The sequence below is a fragment of the Bufo gargarizans genome, chromosome 1 (genome assembly GCF_014858855.1).
Source record: "Bufo gargarizans isolate SCDJY-AF-19 chromosome 1, ASM1485885v1, whole genome shotgun sequence".
Classification (NCBI taxonomy): Eukaryota; Metazoa; Chordata; class Amphibia; order Anura; family Bufonidae; genus Bufo; species Bufo gargarizans.
In genome coordinates, this window is record NC_058080.1 from 476,575,046 (window position 1) to 476,593,090 (window position 18,045).

General features: G+C 47.4%; 1 protein-coding gene across 3 annotated transcripts in view; it reads left to right on the plus strand.

The window, feature by feature from the left end:
* PTCH1 (patched 1) overlaps positions 1-18,045 on the plus strand; it is a 92,024-nt gene that overhangs the window by 8,524 nt on the left and 65,455 nt on the right. For 2 of the 3 annotated variants that reach the window (XM_044273464.1, XM_044273474.1), the window contains exons 1-2: positions 11,230-11,819; positions 15,742-15,934. In XM_044273464.1, coding sequence (XP_044129399.1) covers positions 11,643-11,819; positions 15,742-15,934 — 370 coding nt within the window. In that variant the 5' untranslated portion in view covers positions 11,230-11,642. Of the gene's footprint in view, positions 1-11,229; positions 11,820-15,741; positions 15,935-18,045 lie in introns of those variants that run through there. The other variant, XM_044273482.1, reaches the window with a different exon arrangement.

The window sequence follows — 18,045 nt, forward strand, 5'->3', positions numbered from 1 at the left end:
GAAGCCCTGAAAAAGTTGGCTTCCTGAGGAACCTCTAGAACAACTCAATGGAGGGAGATTTATCAAAACTGGTGCAAAGGAAAGCTTCCACCTTTCATTTTTCAAAGCTACTTAGGAAAATGAAAGGATCAGTCTAGTTGATTTATTTGGCGGTTTTCCTTAGCACCAGTTTTGATAACTCTACAATGACAGCTCTTGTTGTTGCTGTCTTTCGGGGAACCCCTAACTAGTATCCAAGGTTGGAAACCTGTTTTAGTGTTTGCCAGCTTCAGGCTGTTCACATCTGTGTTGGAGGCGCTGTATGGAGTCTGTCAAATTTAATAGGAAGACTATTGATGGGACTGACAGCCAACATAACCCAACAGACCCCACTGTAATCTCACATCATCAATTCCATTAGTTTGGTCCCTCATAGCAGCAGAACAAGGAAATAAATAATGATGGACAACAGCCCTCACCAACTTATATCAGGGCCGCCAGCGTCCTGTCATGGTGTACATATAGCACAGCGCGCTGAGCATCTATCAGGTCCGTCAGGTGCTTCGTGCAAGGCTATACGGAAACCATGACAAAGATGTGAACTGTGCCTTATCTGACAAAGGGACTCCTCTAGAAAGGGTCAGTGGTGGGAAAGTCCTTGCAACCTTGCAGCATAGCATTTGGACAAAATACATAAAAACTATTTGCAACATTTTTATACTACATTATTGCAATCTTTTGGATTTTTGGTCAGGTCTCTATTTAGTTGTCACATTCTTATCTGGTGTGCACCCACAGATCCCATATACATGTAGAGGCCTAAGGCACGGCAGTGTATTTTATGTAGATTTTTTTTACACAGGTTTTCATGCGGATTTTAGTCGAATCTATGTCAAAATCGCCAAGTTAGGCCTTATGAACACGACCATGGCCGTATTGTGGTCCGCAAACCATGGATCCGCAAAATATGGACACCTTCTGTGGGCATCCTGCATTTTTCTCACTCCCATCACTAGAAATGACTATTCTTGTTTGCAATACGGACACAAATGACATTTTCTAAAACCTGCGGAACAGACATACGGATGCGGACAGCACACGGGTGGCATCTGTGTTCATTTTTATTTAGCAAATCCATATAAATGAATAGGTCCATATGCTATCCGCAAAGACGCAGATGCAGGATATGGTTGTGAGCATGAGCCCTTACGTGCCGGTGTTGACGCCGATTTGCCCCCATGTTTCATTGCAAAGGGTGAAATCTGCACTGAAAACCCGAATAAACAATGAACATACTGCGAATTTCTAAATCCACACCGCAGGTCAATCCCTGCCCACCCATCTTGGACATTAAAGCATATCTCTAGGATAGCCCAGTGTCTGATAGGTGCAGGTCCAACCTCTGGGACTCGCATCTTTAGGCCTCTTTCACACGACAGTTTGAAAAAAAACTGAATTTATCTGTATGCATTTCGTTTCCGTATTTCCGTTCCGTTGAAAGATAGAAAATGTCATATTATTGCCTGCAAGTCATGTTCCGTGGCTCAATTCAAGTCAATGGGTCCGCAAAAAAAAAAATAAAAAAAAAAATAAAAAAAAAAAAAAAAAAGGAACACATACGGAAATGCATCAGTATGTCTTCCGTATGTATCCGTTACGTTTTTGCGGAACCATGTATTGAAAATTTTATGCCCAGCCCAATTTTTTTTTGGTAATTACTGTATCTGCTATACGGAAAAACGGAACGTAAAAATGGTACAGAAACAAAAAACGGAACAATGACTGTTAAAAACGGACCGCAAAACCATGAAAAAGCCATGCGGTTTTGTGAAAGAGGCCTTACTTAGAATGGATCCCGTCCTCCGCTCATTCCTATAGGTGTGGCAAAAAAAGCCAGTGGATGGAGCGGCGGCAGTGTTGCATGATGCATTTCCCATCCATTTCAATGGTGCTTGGCTATTTTCGGCGCTCCCATAGGAATGAATGGATGGCGGCTGCGCATGCGTTGTGTTCCCTGTAGCAATATGCCCCCAGTGTCCAAGATGGGAATAACTAATGGCCGCATGAATTTACAACAAAATCCGGCAGGCCAGTGGCTGATGTGGGTGTAACTTGGCCACGTGCGTTCAGACACACCACACAGACCCTTTTACACGGCCAAAATGAGAGCGCAACGACAATATAGCAATGGAAACTTATGGGGGATGAACAGTCGTTGCTACCATTGTTTGTCCCCCCGCTATACACTGTACATTATGTTGTCGGCTTGTGTAGGAGGCCCTTAACCTCAGGGGACATGCACACAGCAGTGTAGTTCATGCCCATTTTCATGCACTTTTCACTGTTTCCATACCAAATCTGATTGGATTTTCTCACGGATTCGCCCCCGATCTCATCCTTGCATTGCAAAGAGTAAAATCTGTACAATTGATATGCTGCGGGTTTAAAAATCCACACCGCTGGTCAATCTCCGCACCGTGTCCGTGAGATTCCCATAAATCTTCCAAACGCTCGGCTGACAGGCCTCGTCCACACTTCTGTTTTTCACGGACATGTGCTATCCGCATTCTCCATGGACAGCGCACGTACCCATTGCTTTAAATGTGCCTGTTCGCACATCAGTATTTTTTTTATTGACCGTGGGTCAGTAAAAAAAAAAAAAATCACGGAGACATGCACTACTTTTATCCGTGATGTGGACCAAGCGCGCCCATTGAAGTCTATGGGTCTGTGAAAGTCACATGGATGGAATCCGTGGTGTGTGCGTTTTTCACGGAAGACATAGAAAATGCTCTTTTGAAATTCATTTTCAGCTGAGCAACGTCTATGAATGACACAGAGGGGAAAAAAAATGGACACACGGACCCTTCACAGATGATACGCAGCCGTTTTTTTTTCACGGACGCGACACTGACATGGAAGTGTGGACAAGGCCTTATTCTAATCAACTCCCGCACATACATGCATGCCAGCGCCTCTGCCAGGATGGAAAACAGAGGATTCGCAATGCTGAAATCCAACATGCCCAATCCCCCCCACCACCCCACCCCAAACACCTGCAGTCAGGCCAGAGTGTGCTCACCCTCATACACCTTACATGGTGACATCTACATGATAGTTGAGGAGAAAGTCTCCTGCAGCCCCCAGTGTCTCCAGTGTGGGCTGTGGAAAGACTTCAAGGGCTTGTAGGATAATTCGCAGCATGCGCCAGGAGGGTGCAGCACATGTCTGGACACTGGGCTTCTGTGGACGGGGAGCCTGCACACGGTGTGTAATATCCGTCATAGGGGAGGACTGTCAGCCCTGAGCGGGTGACGTAAAGGTGGACGGCGTCCTCTCTCTCTCAGGAATGTACTAGAGCCTGTGAGGTATTTCTCCAGAGCGCGCAGACACTCTATGGGGAGCCCTCCAGTGGAAGTGTCGGGCTGTAGAAGGCGGCGACTGGCTCTGCCTGACTGTGCAGACCTCTACGAGCCGGCGCGTGCACGCCAGAGCTGACTGACGGGAGCGCGCCTCCTTCAGGGGGCCCGTCCGTCACGTGACGCACGCGCAGTTCCCGCCCAAGTCGGGCGGCTGTTCTCTCCCACAGGCTTGTCCCCTCCGCTCCCCCCTCGTTTTTTTTTTTCAATGGACACACACAGTGCTGCTGTTAACTCCCTCACTGCCGGAAAAGCTGCTAGTTCAGCTCTGTACGTAGGGCTGTCTGAGGGAAAAGCTGCGCTCATGTTACATGGCTTTTTAGGAAGAATGAGTTACAATTTTTGGTGTAAATTCATCATTGTTCAGCATACAAGAGTATTGGAGTTTTTAGGACTTTTTCTTAGTGCAGCCCATTGTTTGATTGCTGGGGGTCCCACCCTTACCTCAGTCCCATTCAATGTTCGTAAAAATTTTAATTTTTGTTTTCATAAGAAAATCATTAGCTGGGTGCTTTTGCGATACTGACATAATGTTACCACAGCTCGCTCTTGACCGCAGGCCACCATGTAACCAGGGCCTTCTTGGATGTGTCTGAGTTGTAGTATAAGGCCTCGTTCGCATTTCCGTTTTTCACTGACGTGTGCTTTTCACGTTTTGCACGTATAGCACACTTACCTATTGATTTTAATGTCTGTTCACATATTATTTTAGTGATAGTCATGGCGACATTGCAACGGGGCCGCAAAAGATGCGGGCAGCACCACCTGTACTGTGCGCATCCGTCTATCCACGGGTGCCGTTCCGGATGCGGACCCATTCACTTGAATGGGTCCGCAAATGCGGAATGGTGCGGAAGGGAACCACGCGGAAGCACTACGGAGTGCTTCCGTGGGGTTTCGTCACGTACTTCCGTTCCACAAAAAGATAGAACACGTCCTATCTTTTTGCAGAACGGCTGGATTGCAATGGGTCCGCGATCCGCTGCGGCTGCCCCACGGACTGTGCTCGTGTATTGCGGCATTTTGTGGGCCGCAATACGGCAACAGGGCGCACACGCCAGTGTGAAAGAGGCCTTAAGGAGTTTTATTTTATGAGGTTTAATTACTAAAAACAATTTTTTACATAATTCTACACTAAAATAAATCCCAGCTCTGTCAAAAAGAAATAATTAGTATAAGAATACAGAATGCAGGAGTTACTATTGCAGCAGCTTCCCTTGTGAGCTTGCGCAGCAGCGCAGGTTGACGTAAAGACCACCATGCACATTCAGTAGCTGCTTGCCGAACATGTATGTGTGTTCTATGGGGAGAAAGTCACTCCCACTGGCGGTGGCTTATCTCCCAGGAGAACAAAAGGATGGTGCGAAAATATTCACTTTGCCCAATCCTTCTCTCCCCCGACACATTATACTGTTGGCCGAACCCGCCATTCCATTGGGGTCGTAGGGGGTCTGGGCTTGCAAGGAGAGACCCTATACAGTGGCAGGCAGAGTCCCATATGATCCTTATGATGAGCACCAGTAGTGCTTTTACCCAAGAAGTAGTGTTTTTTGGGAACAATATCTATGGTTAGAGATGGCCTTGCGGTTCGCCCGGAGGTCGTTTCGCGGCGAAATTTTGGTGTTCGCGATTCACCGAACATATGGAGAAATTTGCGCTCGCCATATTCTTTTACATTATGAAGAACTTTGACCCATGACACATCCATCAGGTGGTACAGTACAGCCCATTGAGACCTTTCAGCACATGGACATACCCCCTACCTTATACATAAACCTGATCTGGCCGCCATTTTACATTCAGTGTTTTGTCAGTGTAGGGAGAGGTTGCTGTGTGGAGCAGGGACAGACTGTTAGGGACACAAAACGCTAGCTAATAGGGCCACAAAAGTCCTTTTAAGGATAGGTATGCTATGGATAGGTGTGATACACAGAGGGGTGCGATATACTTATAATATACTTTAATAATGAGTCATAAACACATAGATCTATATAGTGATCACCTGAAAGTCAGGGGCCTAGGGGCTTACTAGGGCCATTTTTATATAGGGTAAGGTTCCAGACGGGGTCGCTGTTATCAGGGCGGGTGGTCTGTGGTTAGGCTGTCAGGGCCAGAATAGCACCCTCTTGTAGGGCAATATCAGGGACAGTTCTTTGCCCACCCTGTCCTTCAATACCACATCATCATCTAGCCCGGGATAGATGGTTTTTGCTTTCCCTCCGGGATTCATGGATGTGCACTGGAACCCCCCGGATTGTGGTAGGACATATGGTTTCTGATTTGGTGCCGCCGAGCACTTGTTATTGCCTACCACATCTATGCTTTTTGCTTAACTTTAATAATTTAATTTATTTTCATTTTGAGGGATATCTTTTCTATTCACACGTCCGCAAAATGGGTCAGCATCCGTTCCGCAATTTTTCGGAACGGGTGCCGACCCATTCATTTTCATTGGGGCCGGAATGTGCTGTCCGCATCCGCATTTGCGGATCTGCACTTCCGCATCTGTGCTTCCGTTTCCGCCAAAAAATAGATATCTTATTCTTGTCCGCAATTGCAGACAAGATTAGGCATTTTCTATTATAGTGCCGGCGATGTGCGGTCCGCAAAACACTTACGGAGGTGTGAATGGATCCCTCATAGTAACATTATTAAAGGTTACGTTTTATCTTCATGTATATTCTAATGGATTGCCTTCCTTGTACAATGTTCTAATATAGTTTCTATGTTAGAAAGTATATTATAGTGCATTTGTATTGTGCGGCAGTTGTGTGCGGTTCTGCTGCGATACTGCAGGTATATAGAGGGACAAGCGTTATTGGAACAAATCATTTCTACTGGTGTGATATACCAGTCGCCCCCAAAAAAACTGATTAAACAGGGGTGTTATATATCAATATACTTTCTTTATAGTGCATTTGGGTACTGTATAGTGCATTTGCGCATGCGCGAAAATTATATTGCCGATATTTTGCATTGAAAAAAAATAATGAATGGAGATCACAAATTCGAATAATACATCTGGTATGTCACTGTCCATGTTGTGGGACTATTCGCGCACTTCTAGTAATTATTTCTTGGCTGCAAATATGAGCTGAAGGTTTTTCAGGTTCGCCTGCCATTAAAATGAATAGGACCTGCCGCGAACTTGCGGTTCACGAACATTTGATCGCGTTCGCGCATCGTCCGGGCAGATGTTCGTCCATCACTATCTATGGTACGTTGGAGCGTGCCACCGTAGATTCATGTTAAAAGAAAACCTGTGTGTGCATCCATATAAATTGAAAGCATGAAGGTATAGTATGGCTCCATAGCAGGCCGCAATCTGCAGTCTGTAATCCATGGGCCTTAAAAGCGTTGTGCAAGAATGGGTGGTGGGAGTTTGGGTTCCCTCCACTTGGCTGGACCTGAAAAGTGAAGCTTACTTACCTGCTTCGTGATGCTCCTTCTTCCAGCCTGCGATGATCCGCTGGGCTCCCTCACTAAAAAGACATCCACTTTGACATCACTGCAGCCAATCACTGGCCGTGGAAGTGACAGATCCCTATGCGTCATATGGGAGCCGGTCACGACCACAACCAGTGATTGGCTGCAGCGATGTCAAACCAGATGTTTTCAGCAAGGGAGTCCAGCGGAGCATTACAGGCCTGGAGGAGGAGTGGGAGTCGGCGCCAGGAAGCAGGTAGGTAAGCTTCACTTTGCAGGTCTGGCCAAGTGGAGGTCTTTGCCCCCCCCCCCTTTTCTTGCACAGCCCCTAAGAGGAAGCACTGTACTAGAATTTAAAAGGCGGCTAAGGCATTGTTCACCTTCAGTCTGGAGATGTCAGCGTGTAATACATTTTTTATACAGTTTATTCCCATTTACTCAAATTTCAGGTGACCTCATTTTACTGCAAAGTGTCAAAAGCGACAGGTAATAATTCTTCTCCGAGCGGCCAGCTGTGCCTACTGGAGGCTGACGAGAGCTTGTGACTACCATTTTGCTAGCAAAATCTCTGTGCATACAATACAGAGGCATTGCCATCCACAAGACGCGCTTCAACCCCACGCATGCGCATAATGCATGCACTAATGCGTAGTTTCAACCTCATGTGGGATAACGAAGAATGATAGCCCACCAGGAAAAATACCGTTACTTTACGGGGTAAAGTTTATAAACTTCTGTGATATTATCGGATTTCTATTGAGAGATCTATACCTGGTGGTGTATAAAATAATCATCAGAACGGCAACAGTTAAACACCATTCATACATTATATATTACAGGAGGATATGGTTGCTGTAGCATACATCCCGGCCACAAATCTCTATCATGTGTTTCATTGGAATTCTAGAGCATAGCATGTGGTGGGTCGTTAACCCATACCATGCTGTGGGACGAAAGCCACAGCCTTGAATTATGTCAGGGTAATAAGAGGTTACATTTCCTACATATTTGCTCATACAATAGGATACCAAGCTGGCGTGATGATAGCTATCATTGCAGGCTAGTTCGGAATGGGTGCCTTTTTTATTTTCTTGCTAATGGAATGTTAGAAGAAAAGAAAGAAGAAATCTGGCACTTCCCAGTACTTCTCCCACAAGCACTCTGTCATTATTTGTGCAAGCCTGGGAATTCGGGCTGGACCTCCCAGTATGTGTTTCAGCTTGGGGCCAAGGCGCCTCTTTAAAGGATCTCTGAAGAGTTCCCACTAGTTGGGCACAGAACATGTCATGTCCACACAACAGTGTTTATTTGCTGGGGTCTGGTTTTTTTTAACTATGACCTATGAGTCTGCTGTGGGGAGAGGGAAAGCAGAGGAAAATGCAGAGACTGGAGATGAAGAGAGAATGGAGAGACAGTGCAAAGATTGGAGAAGAAGAGGGGAAAGCAGAGAGGTGCAGAGACAGGAAAAGAGAAGTATATGTGCAGAGGTGGATAAAGAGGAAAAGAAAAGCATAGATTCTGGAAAGGAGTGAACACAGGGATAAGTGTAGGGGGGGGGGGGCAGAGAAAGAAGAAAGCAGAAAAAAGTGAAGAGACTGAAGACAAGAAAAACAGAGACAACTCTGTAGACCACAGAACAGGAAGCACAGAAAAGCAAAGGCAAAGCAGAGACTAAAGAACAAGGAAAGCAGAGAAAGGTACAGAGGCTGGAGACAGGAGAAACAGACAACTATGGAGACCAGGGAAGAGGAAAAACAGTGGGAAAGCAGAGACTACTGCAGAGAAAAGGGGAAGAAGAGAAGTACACACTGGAGACAAAGGGGAAGCATAGACTATTGTAGAAACAATGGAAGAGGAAAACTGAGAAAAGTGGAGAGCCTGTATACAGAGGGAAAGCAGAGAAAGGTGAAGAGATTAGAGAAGAGGAAAACAGAGACTGTACACAGAGGGGAAAGCAGAGAAAAGGGAAGAGACTAGAGAAGAGGAAAACAGAGATAAGTGAAGAGACTGTACACAGGGAAATCAGAGACAAGTGAAGAGACTGTACACAGGGAAATCAGAGACAAGGGAAGAGACTGTACACAGGGAAATCAGAGACAAGGGAAGAGACTAGAGAAGAGGAAAGCAGAGACAAGTGAAGAGACTGTACACAGGGAAATCAGAGACAAGTGAAGAGACTGTACACAGGGAAATCAGAGATAAGGGAAGAGACTGTACACAGGGAAATCAGAGACAAGGGAAGAGACTAGAGAAGAGGAAAGCAGAGACAAGTGAAGAGACTGTACACAGGGAAATCAGAGACAAGTGAAGAGACTGTACACAGGGAAATCAGAGACAAGGGAAGAGACTGTACACAGGGAAATCAGAGACAAGTGAAGAGACTGTACACAGGGAAATCAGAGACAAGTGAAGAGACTGTACACAGGGAAATCAGAGACAAGTGAAGAGACTGTACACAGGGAAATCAGAGACAAGGGAAGAGACTGTACACAGGGAAATCAGAGACAAGGGAAGAGACTGTACACAGGGAAATCAGAGACAAGGGAAGAGACTGTACACAGGGAAATCAGCGACAAGGGAAGAGACTGTACACAGGGAAATCAGAGACAAGGGAAGAGACTGTACACAGGGAAATCAGCGACAAGGGAAGAGACTGTACACAGGGAAATCAGCGACAAGGGAAGAGACTGTACACAGGGAAATCAGAGACAAGGGAAGAGACCGTACACACTGGAGACAAAGGGGAAGCATAGACTATTGTAGAAACAATGGAAGAGGAAAACTGAGAAAAGTGGAGAGCCTGTATACAGAGGGAAAGCAGAGAAAGGTGAAGAGATTAGAGAAGAGGAAAACAGAGACTGTACACAGAGGGGAAAGCAGAGAAAAGGGAAGAGACTAGAGAAGAGGAAAACAGAGATAAGTGAAGAGACTGTACACAGGGAAATCAGAGACAAGTGAAGAGACTGTACACAGGGAAATCAGAGACAAGGGAAGAGACTGTACACAGGGAAATCAGAGACAAGGGAAGAGACTAGAGAAGAGGAAAGCAGAGACAAGTGAAGAGACTGTACACAGGGAAATCAGAGACAAGTGAAGAGACTGTACACAGGGAAATCAGAGACAAGGGAAGAGACTGTACACAGGGAAATCAGAGACAAGGGAAGAGACTAGAGAAGAGGAAAGCAGAGACAAGTGAAGAGACTGTACACAGGGAAATCAGAGACAAGTGAAGAGACTGTACACAGGGAAATCAGAGACAAGGGAAGAGACTGTACACAGGGAAATCAGAGACAAGTGAAGAGACTGTACACAGGGAAATCAGAGACAAGTGAAGAGACTGTACACAGGGAAATCAGAGACAAGTGAAGAGACTGTACACAGGGAAATCAGAGACAAGGGAAGAGACTGTACACAGGGAAATCAGAGACAAGGGAAGAGACTGTACACAGGGAAATCAGAGACAAGGGAAGAGACTGTACACAGGGAAATCAGCGACAAGGGAAGAGACTGTACACAGGGAAATCAGAGACAAGGGAAGAGACTGTACACAGGGAAATCAGCGACAAGGGAAGAGACTGTACACAGGGAAATCAGCGACAAGGGAAGAGACTGTACACAGGGAAATCAGAGACAAGGGAAGAGACCGTACACAGGGAAATCAGAGACAAGTGAAGAGACCGTACACAGGGAAATCAGAGACAAGTGAAGAGACCGTACACAGGGAAATCAGAGACAAGTGAAGAGACCGTACACAGGGAAATCAGAGACAAGTGAAGAGACTGTACACAGGGAAATCAGAGACAAGTGAAGAGACCGTACACAGGGAAATCAGGACAAGTGAAGAGACCGTACACAGGGAAATCAGAGACAAGTGAAGAGGAAAGCAGGGAAAAGTGAAGGGAAGGGGTTAAGACAGAATGAAAGAGGGTGAGCACAGAACTGGTAAAGAAGAAAGGGAATGGATGGCAAACACAGGGGTAAAACTGGAGAGAAAGGGAAGCAGAGAGGTTCTGTAGTTGGAAATGAAGAAAGCCAGTAAGTAAGAGTAAATTCCTAGACGTGCAGTTACTGGAGACTGGAGAGTGCAGAGCCCGGATGGAGAAGAGGGCAAGGCTTGGTTCTCTTTAAGACTCCCCCTGAAGCCGGGAGATACACACACAAGCCCTGGCGTCCTGGGTGGTCCCTCTACTTTGGTGAGCTGTTGCTAAGCAGCTAATAATAGTCATGTTTGTTGAGGATTTTTTTGCTCCACTTCAGCCAATGGCAGGCGCGGAGTGGCCGCCATCTGACAGCCCCGGGGGCGGCTCTCTCTGGCTTCTCTCCTCCTTCTCTCTTTCTCCAAATGGAGAGAGCGAGTTTCTCCCTCCCTCCCCCTCCTTCTACATCTCATCTATTGAAGCAAGGAGCGAGCCAGGGAGAAAGAGCGGAGCGATCTCCCCGGGCCCCCAGCTAGAGATCGGGTGCACTGTGGAAAGCCTGCCAGACGGGGCGCAGAGAAGACGGCTCCAGCCTGCCTCCGGACCTTGTGGGATTAGCTGCTCCTCCTCGGATGCTGGGACCGGGCAGCACGGGCTTCTCCGCTCCCCCACACAGACGACCCCTCTCTGAATGCGGGAAGCGGCTCAGACCTCCGGATCGCGAAATGTGGGGATGGAAGGCGCAAAGTGTGACTCGCCGCCCTCCGCAACCTCGCCCGGAGAAGCATGAAGACAGGAGCCGTGCCAGCCAAGGAACAAGAAGCCTTTCCTCCCCCACCCCGACCCTGCTAACCCGTAGGGGCAAAGCGGAGTACAAGAGTCGCCACAACCCGGCCACAACATGGCCCTGGCTGCCTATGCCACCGAGCCGCAGGGCAGCGGGGAGCCAGCCGCCCGGCCGAGGGTAGCCAGGAGGAGGAGGGGGCACCTCAGCAGCACCGCGGGGCCGCCTGACCCGGACTATCTGCAGCGGCCGAGCTACTGTGATGCGACGTTCGCCCTCCAGCAGATCTCCGAGGTGAGGGGGTTAATGCGCGTAGTAAATAGCGGTGTTACGGGAGGTCACGGTGTGGGTGCTGCCCATTCATAAATCCCGTGTGTGTGGCGGAGCCCGTCAGAAGGGGTTAAATCCCCCCCCTGCACACAGGTTGTATACAGCCGCCTGCAGGCATCCTGTTTATGTTCCCAGTGTGGCGGCCACAGGGAACAGTCCCCCCTTCTTGCTCCTCGTAGACCATGTGGCTGCCCTCTTCCGTTCACTGGTGTTGTTATGAGGGCTGATCTCCATTCACTGGGTCCCTGTGGACATTACTATGCTGGGTCCGTGTGTAACCACGTGTGTAGGTAGTATCAGGGTACACAGCCTGCTAGAAGCCCACCCACCTGGGAGCTGGGGTTCCACAGCCTGCTAGAAGCCCACCTACCTGGGAGCCGGGGTTCCACAGCCTGCTAGAAGCCCACCTATCTGGGAGCTGGGGTTCCACAGCTTGCTAGAAGCCCACCCACCTGGGAGCCGGGGTTCCACAGCTTGCTGGAAGCCCACCCACCTGGGAGCCGGGGTTCCACAGCTTGCTGGAAGCCCACCCACCTGGGAGCTGGGGTTCCACAGCTTGCTGGAAGCCCACCCACCTGGGAGCCGGGGTTCCACAGCTTGCTGGAAGCCCACCCACCTGGGAGCCAGGGTTCCACAGCTTGCTGGAAGCCCACCCTCCTGGGAGCCGGGGTTCCACAGCTTGCTGGAAGCCCACCCTCCTGGGAGCCGGGGTTCCACAGCTTGCTGGAAGCCCACCCACCTGAGAGCCGGGGTTCCACAGCTTGCTGGAAGCCCACCCACCTGAGAGCTGGGGTTCCACAGCTTGCTGGAAGCCCACCCACCTGAGAGCTGGGGTTCCACAGCTTGCTGGAAGCCCACCCACCTGAGAGCTGGGGTTCCACAGCTTGCTGGAAGCCCACCCACCTGAGAGCTGGGGTTCCACAGCTTGCTGGAAGCCCACCCACCTGAGAGCCGGGGTTCCACAGCTTGCTGGAAGCCCACCCACCTGGGAGCCGGGGTTCCACAGCTTGCTGGAAGCCCACCCACCTGGGACCTGGGGTTCCACAGCTTGCTAGAAGCCCACCCACCTGGGACCTGGGGTTTCCACGCCTTGCTAGAAGCCCACCTACCTGGGACCTGGGGTTTCCACGCCTTGCTAGAAGCCCACCTACCTGGGAGCCGGGTTTCCACGCCTTGCTAGAAGCCCACCTACCTGGGAGCCGGGTTTCCACGCCTTGCTAGAAGCCCACCTACCTGGGAGCCGGGTTTCCACGCCTTGCTAGAAGCCCACCTACCTGGGAGCCGGGTTTCCACGCCTTGCTAGAAGCCCACCTACCTGGGGTCCCGCTAAGCCCCCGGGGTTTCCATGCCTTGCTAGAAGCCCACCTACCTGGGAGCCGGGTTTCCACGCCTTGCTAGAAGCCCACCTACCTGGGAGCCGGGTTTCCACAGCCCAATATCAAGAAGTGAACCTTTGTTATCCACTATCTAATGGCTCCTGGCTTTAGATCTGTTGGGTGTTGTTACCACCACAATTTTATATCGGGTTACTATAATGCTGCCATCTGTGTCCCCTGACCGCACAGTGAATGACGTAATAGATTTTTATGTGACTGTCACGTCGCAGTCGCAGCATGTCGCATGTCTCAGTGCAACACCATAGACTGGCATTATAAAATATCTGCGACATGTTGCTGTGTAGCCTTAGGGTCTATTCACCCGTCTGGCCAGCACCCCAATAGAAATGCCTATTCTTGTCCGCAGCTGCAGACAACAATAGGACATGTTCTATTTTTTGCGGAGCTGTGGACCGGAAATGCGGATGAGGACAGCACATTGTTATGAAATGCAGCAGGCTGTTCCTGCAGAGAACACCTGGCTGGAGTTGATCACATTCAGCATGGCTGCGGTACCAGCAAAATGAGTGACAAATCTCATGTACACTTTGTGTAATTTTCCTGTGCAGAAATTGACCTGCCAGGTAGATTTGGAAATCCGCAGTCTGTCATTTGTTTCTGCAGATTTCACCCCTTGTAATGCATGTGGTGAGATTGGTGCAAATCCGCAAGTAACACACTAGCCCAGGCATCCTCAAACTGCGGCCCTCCAGCTGTTGCAAAACTACAACTCCCAGCATGCCCGAACAGCCTACAGGTATCAGCCTACAGCAGGGCATTGTGGGAGTTGTAGTTTTACAACAGCTGGAGGGCCGCAGTTTGAGGATGCCTGCACTAGCCTATTTAGCTGTGAAAACGCTGAGAAATCCACACAGAAAGGCCTCATGCACACGACCGTTGTTTGGGTCCGCATCCGAGCTGCCGTTTTGGCGGCTCAGATGCGGACCCATTCATTTCAATCGTTCCGCGGCCCCGCTGAAAAAATATAACATGTCCTATTCTTGTCCGCGCTTTGCGGGCAAGAATAGGCATTTGTATTGCCGGCACCCGTTCTGCGGAAGGCAACACGGGCACCTTCTGTTTTTCGCAGGTCCACGGTTTGCGGACCACAAAAAACGGCACGGTCGTGTGCATGAGGCCAAAATCTGTTTGTAAATGTAAGGTTGCAGGTTTCAGTAGAGTTTTCTGTACTTTTGCGTTTTGGTGGCGTTTCTGTCCTTTTTTGGTGATAAAAGTGCCAGCTCCAGATGTTAATTGAAGGTTTCTGAAAAATATGAAATAGAAGATACACTAGAATTTTTGTTCATTAGGTGGCATTTTTTTTGTCCTCCTTGCTTCTTTTCAGAAACGTATCATGCTGTTGCTCTTGGCGTTTTTAGACCTCTCTAGAGAAGGGAAAACGCTATTGGTAGAACGCACAGTGTGCAAAGAAGCCACAAAAATGGCAGGTGGACAAAGCCAAATAAGCTCTTGTGGATTTTTCTTTTGGCACCAGGCTGTTTTCATGGCCTTTTCTTTCCTTTTTAGAGAGAAGGTGTTGTCAAAACACCTGAAAAAAACACAAAGTGCTACAGCATGCTACGTTTTTAAAAAGTAGGCAGAAAGACAAAAAAACGCCACCTAATGAACAAAAATGTCAGGAGCCAAAAAACACTTGTGTGTCCTGGGTCTCATATTTCCCATAGACCTTCAGCTAACATCTGGAGCTGGTGCAACAAATGCAACAAAAGTGCAGAAAACAACTGTGTGCGAAAGCTCCCAAAGACTTTCATTGCGCTAGCCTCCAGGTGTGTGGTAAGACTTGTCCACTCCGAGATGAAGATCACATCTTCAGGTATACACAGTGTAGGTGACAACACAGCAACTGTTATTTTGACCAGCAGACCTCTCCTAGACCATCTAACCCTAAGTTCACACCTGAGCGTTTTTACAGCGCGTTCAAATGCGCTGTAAAACGCTCAACACATGAAAACCAATGCTTCCCTATGGGAATGGTTCTCACCTGGGCGTTTTACAGCGCGTACGATCGCGCTGTAAAACGCCCAACGCATAATCAAGTACTTGAGCTTCTTTGGGGCGTTTTGACGCGCGTTTGTGGCCATAGGACACTGCAGTCAATCACACAAATGTGCGTCAAACGCGTGTTTACTATTACAAAAATCGCGCATAAAATCGCGCGACAAAAACGCGAGTAAAATGCGCGTTTAAGAAACGCTCAGGTGTGAAAGCAGGGTTAGACCTTTCTACTCGAGAGGAATAGGTGACCTGCTGAGGACTATGTCAGAGGAAGTGACTTACGCTAACATGGTATGAAACAGTGGTAACACGTAACAGCCAATCAGTAACCAGCTATACCAAGGCTGTCCTAGTTGTGGGTCTATAGCCAGTAAATACCCTTACTAGGAAAATCGGGGAAGAAATGATATCTACATTTTGGATGTTTGAGTAATATGTCAACCTGGAAAGTGTGCTATGTTTTACATTTTCTGAAATTATTATTTTCTTTTTAGGGGAAAGCTACGGGCAGGAGAGCGCCTCTGTGGCTCAGAGCAATGTTTCAAAGACTGTTATTTAAACTTGGTTGCTACATACAAAAAAACTGCGGAAAATTTTTGGTTGTGGGCCTCTTGATATTTGGTGCTTTTGCTGTAGGATTACGAGCAGCGAATCTAGAGACTAATATGGAGGAGCTTTGGGTTGAAGGTAAGAGAACATGTTTACATCTCACTTGACGGCCTTTTGTCGTGTGTCGCTCCATGTCTTCCAGGAGAGTACATATGGTGCGCATCTATGACAGTGTTTTTTTTTTTTTATCCTGTACATTTTTCTGCTTTCATGAACCTCCTAGTGAGTATTTGTTTTAACATGTGTTTTAATATCAAAGTTGGTATTTAAAATGAAATTGAACTAGTTGTGTTTGCTGGTAAGGCCTCTAGCAAGAAGGCATACACAATGCAACCTGTAGAGTCTTGTGTGTGGTCCTGTGTGGAAAAGCTTTCAAGTTTTACTTAGAGGGTGGGGTTGTGCAACATATGTCTCAAGGTAAAATAAAGTGTGTAATCCTTCAGATACATGGTGACATCACGGCAAAGGGAGATTCACATATACATCATATTGATGTTGCACGTGATTGGATAGGTTCCAGTGCTTAACTTTGATCATTATTTGTATTTGCTGACAGAATTTTGGTTTTATATTGTGTTGGTAACATTTTTTACCTTCTAGTCTACCTTCTCCAGTGTCTTGAGCAATTCCTAATTTTAATCCGATTTTATATGTCTGATGTTTCCATGGTCCTAATTATGAAGAAGCATTCAATACTAGTGACCATGAGGGTCCTAGTGGTAGGGTCGCTATCATTCTAATGTTTAGTGCTTATCCTGTGGGATGGTGAGAAATGTTGATTGTGGCAAAACCACATTAATATTCATGCAAAAATATGGCCAGATTTTAGTTTATATTATCCACTTAGGCCCTGCAAGGCAATGGGGGGTATCTATGAAGGCCTCTATGCCAGTTTTCTGTCGTAAAAATAAAAAGTGGGAGCAGACAGGGCCTATTCAGGCCAATGGATTAAAATGACTTGCACTACAAAACTTTCTTAAAAGGGTTGTCTGAATGTTTTTTTTTTTTAAGGCCTGTTGCACACAGCCTTTTTTTTTTTTTTTACCGTTTACTGGCCGTTTTTTGCGTTCCGTATACGGAACCATTCATTTCAATGGTTCCGCAAAAAAAAACGGAATGTACTCCGTATGCATTCCGTTCCGTTTTAACATAGAACATGTCCTATTATTGCCCGCAAATCACAGTCCGTGGCTCCATTCAAGTCAATGGATCCGCAAAAAAACGGAACACATACGGAAATGCATCCGTATGTCTTCCGTTTCCGTTCCGTTTTTTCCTGAACCATCTATTGAAAATGTTATGGCCAACCCAATTTTATCTATGTAATTACTGTATACTGTATATGCAATACGGAAAAACGAAACGGAAACAAAAAACGGAACAGCGGATCCATGAAAAACGGACCGCAAAACACTGAAAAAGCCATGCGGTCGTGTGCAATAGGCCTTATACTGTTGATCAGTATATGATCGTTGGGGTTCCGACACCCGGCACCCACTACCAATGAGCTCTTTGAAGAGGCTGTGGCGCTGACCAATGAACATTAAGTCATCTGATTGGCGAGGGTTCTGAGAGTTGGACCCTCACTGATGAGATACTGAACTATCTTGAGGAAAGGCCATCAGTATTGAACATTCATACAAGCCATTTAAGGTACGTGTGAGCTGACGTAGATTTCCGTTACTGGCACATGGACCATGGTTTTCCACACCTTATGCCAGTAGACTCTGTATTTCCCATGCCATTCTTGACATTGTTGACATCCCATGGCCAAAAGTATTTTGAGCCATAAAGTAAATCAGCAGAATGAAAAACTCTCTAATGTGCCTTTACACATGGCAGATTTTGTCGCAGGAATCCACATGCTTGCTGCCCAAACAAACCTGTTCAAATGAATGGAACGGATTTTCAGTTGCAGAAATTTCTGCAACAAAACTTGCCATGTGTGGAGGCACCCTAGGGATCCATGCACCCTGCTGTGTCCGTATTTCGATCAGCAAAATATGGCTGCCTTCCGTGTGAACTTCCACGACTATTCTTTTCTGCAATGCGGACCAGGACAGGACCTGTTCTGTCATTTGCGGAATGGCTTCACATGTTCGCAAAAAGAATAATGGATGTGTTCATGGTCCTACAAAAATTAAGGTATGGTGTTCCTCAAGTAGGAGCAACATTGAAGTACTGTATGG